Here is an 11,110-nt window from a genome sequence, read left to right as displayed (position 1 = left end):
TAGCTGGGATTACAGGCATGTGCCACCATGCCTGGCTAATTTTGTATTTTTAGTAGAGATGGGATTTATCTCTGTTGGCTAGGCTGGTCTCAAACTCCTGACCTCAAGTGATCTACCTGATTCAGCCTCCCAAAGTGCTGGGATAATAGGTGTGAGCCACTGCACCTGGCTGGATGTTAATTTTATAACATTGTTTCATCCTATGTATTTTATTTATTTATTTATTTATTTTGAGACTGAGTTTCGCTCTTGTTGCCCAGGCTGGAGTGCAATGGCGCGATCTCGGCTCACTGCAACCTCCGCCTCCTGGGTTCAGTCAATTCTCCTGCCTCAGCCTCCTGAGTAGCTGGGATTACAGGCACGCACCACCATGCCCAGCTGATTTTTTGTATTTTTTCAGTAGAGACAGGGTTTCACTATGTTGACCAGGATGGTCTCGATCTCTTGACCGCGTGATCCACCCGCCTCGGCCTCCCAAAGTGCTGGGATTACAGGCGTGAGCCACCACTCCCGGCTATATATACTCTTTGATATAATTCATGGCAAAAAAAGGAAAAAGGAAGAAAGGAAAACCAAAGAAATGGTTTGCTCAGCTTGCAAAGGACATCCACATTTCGTGGGATTTTTAAAAGACTGGTAATCCCTAAGCTTACCATGCATAGGCATGGTTCTAAGTCTTTTTTTGTGTGTTAACTAATTGAACCTTACCATGACCCTATGAAATAGATCCCCATTTAACAGATGAGGAAACTGAGGCCCTGGAGGGTAAGACAATTGCTCAAGCTCACACAGCCACTATGTCAGGTCCAGGCAGTGGAAGACTGCTGTGTGGCCTCCTCACTCAGCATCTGGAGAGCTTTGCAGAAATGTTCTCAGTGTGTTCTTTATTGTCAGGATTTATTATTTTTAATATAGCTATGGCTTCCATTGACTCTTAGTTTTCTGCCCTATTTTATTTTTAATATAAAAGGGCATGAAACTCTGCTTACAGTTTCAGAAGATAAATTTGTGACCTTCAGAGAAAGTTGCTGGCAGGAGGCACCCTGCCTGCCTTGAGTTTTTCCTGCATTGTTGCCCAGATGGACTTTCTTTCCAACCCAGACAGTGCCAGTAGCTTTCATAAAAGTCAGGCTGAGTTTTTGGTTGCTCTTCTGGGCCAGAATCTTTTGGACGAGTCCACTTGCTGCTTTCAGTTTGTGACCTGCTCGAAGGCTCTGTTCTGGCTCTAGAGAAAGCAAAACCTGGAGCCCTCCCAGGGCTATGGTGGTGGAGCCATAAGTCATTTGAGAAGGAATCCACTTGATGGATGAACTTCTCTGCTCTCCTTTCATCATCTGAGGGTGTATCCTCCCCTCCCCGCTCAGCAGACGCAGCAGCTGAACTACTCAGAGACACAAGCATACGTTATGGCCCAAAGATTTATGAGCCCAGCTCTACTTCCAGGTCGACTTCTGCGGTGTGATGCAATTTGGGTTGTGGCTCAACTTGCCTTGACCTTTGTTTATGTACTTATAAAATGAAGGATGAGTAATGATGGTGCTTTCTGGATGCTTTATAATTCTGGGTGCCAACCCAGATGAGCCCAGCTGTGCACTCTCTTTCTACCTGCACATCAACAGCTGCACACCCAAGGAGCATGGCAGGGCAACCCTAAGGACAGGGAAGCCCCAGGACACTCAGGCATGCGTGCTGGGGACTCTGCCCTGTTGTGTTCCCAAGTCCAACTGTGCCCAGCACTGCCCAGCAATCCTGATGTCTTTGCCTGATTAGCACAGTTTTTTTTGCTGTCCACAATAACCGTTTCATACCTTCTCCAATCTTTTCAAACCTGCTATTCCTCCTCACTCACAACAAATCTCCCTTTTTACTCTACCAAGAAAGAAAAGAATCGGGTTGACATTTCCCAGTCCTCCTGATACCAAAATTAACCAACTGCATTTGCACCCAAGTGACTCTCCTTTCCCCTCCCGCAATAGAAGAAGCTGATGCCTGCCAGGATACTTGGGATCCTGCTCTCCCCTGCCTTTCCTGTTCCTTATTCTGTTACTTTTCCTCTCTCTTATCATTTGGCCGCCGCTTACCTGGCTTCTTAAACACATTCAAGTCTCTTGTAATGAAACAAAACACCTTCACTCAACCTTCCATTCCCCTCCAGCCACCATTTTTCTCTCCCCACCTCAGTTAATCTTTTTATTTTGATTTGTTTTGCTTTGAGACAGGGTCACTCAGCTGCCCAGGCTAGAGTACCGTGGTGTGATCTTGGCTCACTGCAACCTCCCCCCGGGTTCAAGCGATTCTCCCACCTCAGTTTACCAAGTAGCTGGGATGACAGGTCTGTGCCACCATGCCCGGCCAGTTTTTGTATTTTTAGTAGAGACAGGGTTTTGCCATGTTGGCCAGGGTGGTCTTGAATTCCTGACCTCTAGTGATCTGCCCGCCTTCGCCTCCCAGAGTGCTGGGATTATGGGCGTGCACCACCTCACCGAAGCCCTAAGCTAAGCTTTTATTAGCTGTCTGCACTTGGCATTCCCATGTTTCCCCTCCCACTCACACAGCCCTCCCTGTCTGGATCTCACCCCTTCACTCTGCAAAAGAAGATCCCTTCTCCTCCTACCCTTCTGTACATTCGTATTTCAGCTGTGTCTCCTCTAAATAGCACGGAGTCAGATGGTCTTAAATCCATTCATTGACTTTTTCTGTAGCATGTAATCTGTTCTAGTTTATTGTAACTACTTTTTTCTCTCAATCTGTGTTACTGTCTCTACCCCCTTTTCATCTTTCTTTTTGGATTAAACAAGTCTGGCTTCTATCATTTCTGGTAGGCAGTAAGATGGTTAGATCTTACTGTTTATTCCATCAAAGGTATTAGATCCCTTTTTTCTCTACCATTAAGGTTTTCTCTTTGACTTTGATTTTAAGGAATTTTATTATGATGTACCTATGTATAGTTTTAAAAAATATATTTTTCCTCTTAAATCTGTGGTTTATTGTCTCTTGTTAGTCTTCAGAAATTCTTAACCATTATCTTTTCAGTTACACCTTCTGCCCCATTTTTCTCTATATGAGAGTCCAAACATACATTACGTCCTGTATGTCTCCCTCCCTCCCTCTCTCTGTCTCTCTCTCCCATCTTTTTGAGATGGGGGTCTCACGCTGTTGCCCAGGCTGGAGTGCAGTGGCACAGCCCTAGCTCACTGCATCCCAGAACTCTTGGACTTAGCTGTAGGAGCACTCAGCTAATTATTTTGTTGTTGTTGTTAGAGACAGGGTCTCACTGTGTTGTGGAAACTGGTCTTGATCTCCTGGCCTCAAGCAATGCTCCCACCTTGGCCTCCCAAAGTACTGGGATTACAGGCATAATCCACAGTATTTGGCCCTGTATGGCTCTTATACTCTTTATTTTTCATTCATTTTTTTTTTTCTCTGTGCTTCACTCCAAATATTTTCTATTGACCCATCTTCCAGTTTACCAATCCTCCCTTCAGCTAAGTCTGATCTTATATTAATTTAATTTGTTGAGTTCTTCATTTCAGTTACCTTACTTCTTAGGCCTTTTTTTTTTTTTTTTTTTTTTTTTAAGACGAAGTCTTACTCTATCAACCAGCCTGTAGGGCAGTGGTATGATCTCAGCTCACTGCAACCTCTGCCTGCTGGGTTCAAGTGATTCTCCTGCCTCATTCTCCTGCATAGCTGGGATTACAAGTGTGTGCCACCACACCTGGCTCATTTTTGTGTTTTTAGTAGAGTTAGATTTCACCCTGTTGGCCAGGCTGATCTTGAACTACTGACCCCAGATGATCTGCCTGTCTCAGCCTCCCAAAGTGCTGGTATTACAGATGTGAGCCACCATGGCCAACTCCTTAATTTCTATTTGATTTATTATTGTAAATTCTAGCCAAGTGCGGTGGCTCATGCCTGTAATCCCAGCACTTTAGGAAGCTGAGGCAGGTGGACCACCTGAGGTCAGGAGCTCAAGACCGTGGACGTCATGCCATTGCACTCCATCCTGGGTGGCAGGGTGAGACTCCATCTCAAAAAAATAAAAATAAAAATAAATAAATAAAAATTCTAGTCCTCTGGAGAAATTTGTTCGATTCTTCATTATAATTCTAGTTCTCTGGAGAAATTCTAGATTCTTTATTATACATTCTAGTTCTCTGGAGAAATATATTCTTGTCATATATTTTCTTGACAATATTCAGTTATTTTAAAATTTGTATCTTTCAATGCCAATATCTGGATCACCTGTGGGTCTGTTTTTATTGTGTATTTTTCCTCTTTGTTTTTGGGATCACCTTTGAGTCTGTTTTTATTGTGTATTTTTCCTCTTTGTTCCTGGTCACTTATTCTTGGATCTTAGACTTAGGATGACAAACCATCCCAGGTTACTCAGGACTCACCTTGTTTTAGCAGTTCAAGTCTTACCTCCCAGAAAATTCCTTAGTCATAAGGAAACTGGGACACTCGGTTACTTTTTAGTCCTAGTATGCGTGGCAATTTTTTATTGAATGCTGGACATTGAGCACGAAAAACTGGGATAATTTGAGACTCAAAGGTATTAGGTTGCTAGAAAAGTAATTGTGGTTTTGGACCATGAATTTTATATCATAACTAGGCTCAAACATATCTTTATGAATAAAAATAGCCATTACAATCAACACATTTTTGTCAACAAGAAATAAGTTTATTTATTCCTGTACCATAAAAATCTGTTCTTTGGGATTCAGTGAACTCTTGGAAAGCTTTTTCTGCATCCTTCTGGCTGTGTTTTCCCTGCAAAAAGTTCTCAAGATGATTGAAGAAGTGGTCGTCTGTTGGTGAGAGGGCAGGTGAATATGGTGGATGAGGCAAAACTTTGTAGCCTAATTCGTTTAACTTTTGTTTTTGTTTTTTTGCTTTGAGATGGAGTCTTGTTCTGTCGTCCATGCTGGAGTGCAGTGGTGCTGTCTCAGCTCACTGCAACTTCCACCTCCCGGGTTCATCTGATTCTCCTGCCTCAGCCTCCTGAGTAGCTGGGATTACAGGCATGTGCCACCACACCCAGCTAATTTTTGTATTTTTAGTAGAGAAGGGGTTTTAGCATATTGGCCAGTTGGTCTCAAACTCCTGACCTCAGGTGATCTGCCTGCCTTGGCCTCCCAAAGTGCTGGGATTACAGGTATGAGTCATCGCGCCTGGCCTTGTTCGTCTTTTGAAGTGTTGGTTAGTCTGGCGTTGTCATAGAGAAGAATTGGGCCCCTTCTGTTGACCAGTGCCAACTGCAGACATTGCAATTTTTGATGCGTCTCATGGATTTGCTGAGCATATGTCTCAGGTGTATGCCCACTGGGACTCAGAAAGCTGTAGCAGATGAGACTGGCAGCAGGGCACCAAACAGTGACCAGGACCTTTTTTTGGTGCAAGTTTGGCGTTGGGGAGCGCTTTGGAGCTTCTTCTCGGTCCAGCCGCTAAGCTGGTCGTTGCTGGTTGTCATATAAAATCCACTTTTCATCATACATCACAATCTGATTGATAAATGGTTTGTTGTTGTGTAGAATAAGAGAAGACAACACTTCAAAATGACGATTGTTTTTTTATTTTTGCTCAGCACACGAGGCACCCACTTACCGAGCTTTTTCACCTTTCCAGTTTGCTTCAAATGCCGAACAATGGTGGAATGATTGACGCTGAGTTTCTCGACAAATTCTCCTGTAGTTGTAGGATCAGCTTCGATGATTGGTCTCAGCTGGTTGTTGTCATCTTCCAGTGACCGACCGCTGCACTCCTTATCTTCAAGGCTCTCATCTCCTTTGCAGAACTTCTTGAACTCCCACTGCACTGTATGCTGCTGGGCCAAATGCATGGTGGATGTCACAATTTTGCTAAAGGCGCATGTGCCCCTAGTTGGCATCCTAAAGCATGGATTTGCCCTGTCCCTACGACCTTAGCTCCTCAGGTTCCACATGACTTCATGGCCTTGAATGCTGATTTTGTCTCCCATTCTCGTTAGGCTGCTGAAAACTCCGCTCAGCTTCTTAGTCTCTTTGCTGTTTCATTTAGATTGACTTCTTGGCCATCCAACCCTTGGACATACAGCTGTAGTCATTCAAACAATATGTTCTTTTTTTAATTATTATTATTATTATTTTTTGAGACAGAATCTCACTCTGTCACCCAGGCTGGAGTACAGTGGCACGATCTTAGCTCATCACAACCTCTACCTCCCCAGTTCAAGTGATTCACCTGCTTTAGCCTCCTGAGTAGCTGGAACTACAGGCACGTGCCACCATGCCCTGCTAATTTTTGTATTTTTAGTAGAAACGGGGTTTCCCCACGTTGGCCAGGCCGGTCTCGAACTCCTAACCTCAGGTGATCCACCTGCCTCAGCCTCCCAAAGTACTGGGATTACAGGCCTGAGCCACCACGCCCGGCCCGAACAGTGTGTTCTTGATGCAAGGAGAGTCAAGCGGGTCAGTAGACTAGAATCAAAAGTCCTGTGTTGCTTGCACGGGGACCAATGCCTCGATGTGAGAGCAGCTCCGAATGTTGCTTGCTTCGGCGTGCTTCTCCTCAGCATCCTGGCCTCTTGCATCCTGGTGGTCTTGGCAGCTCTGCAATGTCTTGAAATAGTTTGGTTGTTTAATTCAGCTTTCTAATTGTTCTCAGCAGAAAAGTGTGTGTCATACCATTTAGTTCAACATAGCCTGAAGATGAGTCCCATGACAAATGCTGTATTAATCGCACTCATTAGCCTCTCCATTCATCCACCTGGTTCTCAGGCCGCTCACACATTTTACCAAGCTTCTTTATCCATTCTCTTCTATCTTCACTTCTCATACCTCACTCATTCATGCTGGTGCACCAGTCCATGGCTTTTTTTCCTCCTCTGGTAGAGTGGGGGTTTCACCATATTGGCCAGGCTGATTTCAAACGCCTGACCTCGAGTGATCCGCCTGCCTACCCCTCCTGAAGTGTTGGGATTATGGGTGTGAGCCACCATGCCCGATCCATGCCTTTCTGAGTTCGTAAAAATTGTACATTGTTTTCCATTTTAACATCGTGCTGGTGTTGGCAAGTGATACTTTTCAGAGCCAGTGACTGGGTTTGGTGAAGCTTGTTTTGTTCTTGCCATTCATCAGTTCAGGTTCCAGCCCCTTTGATGAGTTGTTGGTATTGCTTTTGATTTATTTCTTTGTTTGAGACGGGGCCTCACTCTGTCACCCAGCATGGAGTGCAGTGGTGCGACCTTGGCTCACTGCACCTTCCACCTCCTGGGTTAAAGCAATTCTTATGCCTCAGCCTCCCAAGTAGCTGGGATTACAGGCATGTGCCACTATGCCTGGCTAATTTTTGTATTTTTAGTAGAGATAGGGTTTCACCATCTTGGCCAGGCCGGTCTCGAACTCCTGACCTCCAGCAATCTGCCCACCTTGGCCTTCCAAAGTGCTGGGATTACAAGCGTGAGCCACCACGCCAGGTCCCAGTTGTTGGTATTGTTTTAATTTTATCTTCCCTCGTGGTTCGACTTTCTGCCCCCAGGCTTATTTCTTCTATTCTTTTCTGGATGTTTTATCGTGTGGAGGAGCTAGCTGGGAACTAGAAGTAGAAATCAGTTAGGCTTCTCTTCCTATAAAGGCAGCACAGAGATTGGTTGCATTGGTTGCATGCAAGTGTTGCCGAGTATTTAAGCACATTTAATAGTGATAAAGTGAGACTGAGGTGGGTGGATCACGAGGTTGACCATCCTGGCCAACATGATGAAACCCTGTCTCTACTAGAAATACAAATATTAGCCGGGCATGGTGGTGGGCACTGGGAGTCCCAGCGACTCAGGAGGCTGAGGCAGGAGAATCGCTTGAATCCGGGAGGCAGAGGTTGCAGTGAGCTGAGATTGCGCCACTGTATTCCAGTCTGGTGACAGAGCAAGACTCCCGTCTCAAAAAATAAAAAAAAATAAATAAAGTGATAAGGCAGCTTATTGTATCTTTCAGGCCCAGGCCTTTTGTGCTAATGAACAGCATTCATTATAGCGTCTCCTTATCTACATCATATAAGTTTAAAGTACCCTAGATTGTGAAGATAGTTTTATTTTTCATTTTAGGTAACCAGAAAAATTTACCTACAATTTACCATTATCCTCACCAGAGCCCTATGAGATCAGTATTGTATTTTCCAGTTAGATTTTACCACAGCTAATGAGTGGCAGGGCCAGCATCTGAGCCCAGGTCTGTCTGATGGCCAGTCACAGCCATGTGGCCCCACACTGCTGTTTCTGCAGTGCTGTCCTGCCACGGGGATTGTCTGGCCTCCTGAGCCTGATTCTGCAGGATTGCATAGGAGATAGTCCATTTCGCTCCAAGCAATTTGTGTTAAAGAGTGAGATTGTGTAACCTTTATTGCTAGGCAAAAACTATATCCCGGCAAGACAGGGCCTTCTGAGGATTCCCTATCTCCTTAGGACAGAACATGTGGCAACTTACTTTGGCAAAGTACAAGCTAGTGCATTATTAACTTAGTGGGAGTCAGGGTACATGCTCCGGGTGAGTTTTTATTTATTTGCTATCTTGAAACCACAACTGCAGGAAAATGAATGAACTGTGATGTAACTTATTATGTCTGTCATTCTTGATTTCAGGGAAGTTTAATTAGCATTAATAGCACCTGTACAGAGATGGGCAACTTTGACAATGCCGACGTCACTGGGGAAATAGAATTGGCCATTCGTTACTGCTTCAAAACCCACTCTTTAGAAATATGCATCAAGGCCTGTAAGAACCTCGCCTATGGAGAAGATAAGAAGAAAAAGTGCAATCCGTAAGTTCTGAAGTTTAACGTAAGACATACTGATTCTAAAATTTATATGAAAAAGCAAAAGTCTAAGAATAACCAGGACAATTATAAAAACGGAAAAGGCCACTTGAAGAATTATTATAAAGCTGTAGCAATTCAAACAATGTGTTATTAACACAAGAATAGAGCAAGTCGGGAGAGTAGATCAACTCCAGATTCCGACCCTAGCGTATATGAAAAGTGACGTGACTAAGGAGGGTCTTAGTCCATTTCGCTGCTATGACAATACGTAGACCAGGTGGCTTATAAACAAGACAAACACCTATCTCACAGTTTGGAGGCCGGGAAGTCAAAGATCCAGGTGCTAGTAGATTTGGTATCTAGTGAGGGCCTCCTTTCTGGTTCTTAGATGGCTGTTTTCTTGTGTCCCACATGGTAGAAGGGAGATTACAGGTGCCAGCCCAGTCTTTTGAGCCACTTATTATATATGCACTAGCCACTTAGGTTTATTCTTTTTTTGTTTGTTTTGAGACAGAGCCTTGTTCTGTTGCCCAGGCTAGAGTGCAGTGGTGCAACCTCGGCTCACTGCAACCTCTGCCTCCTGGATTCAAACTATTCTCCTGCCTTAGCCCCCTGAGTAGCTGGGATTACAGGTGCCCGCCACCACGCTCAGCTAATTTTTGAATTTTTTTTTTTTTTTTTTTTTTTGAGGCAGAGTCTCGCTCTGTCACCCAGGCTGGAATGCAATGGTGTGATCTCGGCTCACTGCAACCTCCATCTCCCAGGTTCAAGCGATTCTCCTGCCTCAGCCTCCCAAGTAGCTGGGATTACGGGCATGAGCCACCGTGCCTGGCCTAATTTTTGTATTTTTAATAGAGACAGAGTTTCCCCATGTTGGCCAGGCTGGTCTCGAACTCCCAACCTCAAGTGATCGATCGCCCTGCCTTGGCCTCCCAAAGTGCTGGGATTACAAGTGTGAGCTACCACGCCCGGCTAGGTTTATTTTTTTGCGAACTTTCTGTTCATATCTTTTGCCCATTTTTCTTTTTAAAATTTTAATTAATTAAAATTATTATTATTATTTTTTTTTGAGACGGAGTTTCACTCTTGTTACCCAGGCTGGAGTGCAATGGTGCAATCTCAGCTCACCGCAACCTCCACCTCCTGGGTTCAGGCAATTCTCCTGCCTCAGCCTCCTGAGTGGCTGGGATTACAGGCACGCGCCACCATGCCCAGCTAATTTTTTGTAGTTTTAGTAGAGACAGGGTTTTCACCAAGTTGACCAGGATGGTCTCGATCTCTTGACCTCGTGATCCACCCGCCTCGGCCTCCCAAAGTGCTGGGATTACAGGCTTGAGCCACCGTGCCCGGCCCAAAATTATTTTTTAAGAGACAGGGTCTCACTGTGTCACCCAGCCTGGAGAGCAGTGGTGCCACTATAGCTCAAGCAATCCCCCTGCCTCAGCCTCCTGAATAGCTGGGACTATAGGCGCGGAGTACAATGGCATGATCGTGGCTCCCTGCAGCCTCAAGCAATCCCCCTGCCTCAGCCTCCTCAGTAGCTGGGAGGCACATGCCTATAATCCCAGCTACTTAGGAGGCTATATTTTTAACTTTTTTTTTCAAGCTAGATTTTTAACTTATTTTTGTAGAGACAGGGTTTTGCTCTGCTGCCAAGGCTGGTCTCAAACTCCTGGGCTGAGCCATCCATCCCCACACCTCAGCCTCCCAAAGCTCTGGGATTATAGTCATGAGCCACTGCATCTGGCCTCCCATTTTTCTACTGGATTGTTTATCATTTTATTTATTCACCAGAGGTTTTTTGTTAAACCTATTTTTTAAGTTTGTGAGGAAATGACCTTGATGGTTAAACCTATTTTAAAGAGGTTTAAAAATTATTTATTAGTTATATGTATTCCACATATTTTATCCCAGCTATAACTTCTTTTATAACTCATTTATTATGATTTTTACTGTAGAACATTTAATATTGACCGGGTGGGGTGGCTCACACCTGTGATCCCAGCACTTTGGGAAGCTGAGGCAGGCAGATCATGAGGTCAGGAGATCAAGACCATCCTGGCTAACATGGTAAAAACCCATCTCTACTAAAAATTACAAAAAATTAGCCAGGCATGGTGGCACACACCTGTAGTCTCAGCTACTCGGGAGACTGAAGCAAGAGAATCTCTTGAACCTGGGAGGTGGAAGTTGCAGTGAGCGGAGATCACATCACTGCACTCCAGCCTGGGTGAAAGAGTGAAACTCTGTCTCCAAAAAAAAAAAAAAAAAAAAAGTAATATCAAATTTATCAAGCTTTTCCTTTAAACTCTCTGCTTTT

The 11,110-nt window shown here is 44.5% G+C and overlaps 1 protein-coding gene across 12 annotated transcripts in view; it reads left to right on the top strand.

The window, feature by feature from the left end:
- The window catches only part of SYTL3 (synaptotagmin like 3), a 118,828-nt gene that overhangs the window by 91,331 nt on the left and 16,387 nt on the right, over positions 1-11,110 (top strand). For all 12 annotated transcript variants that reach the window (XM_032253178.1, XM_032253173.1, XM_032253174.1 and 9 more), the window contains one exon: positions 8,615-8,793. In XM_032253178.1, the coding sequence (XP_032109069.1) occupies positions 8,615-8,793 (179 nt within the window). The remainder of the gene's footprint in view (positions 1-8,614; positions 8,794-11,110) is intronic.

This window comes from Sapajus apella, unplaced genomic scaffold (assembly GCF_009761245.1).
Source record: "Sapajus apella isolate SASKATOON/1434 unplaced genomic scaffold, GSC_monkey_1.0 scaffold82, whole genome shotgun sequence".
Lineage (NCBI taxonomy): Eukaryota > Metazoa > Chordata > Mammalia > Primates > Cebidae > Sapajus > Sapajus apella.
The sequence above is the reverse complement of the archived record's forward strand: the minus strand, read 5'-3'. Positions and strand labels throughout refer to the sequence as shown.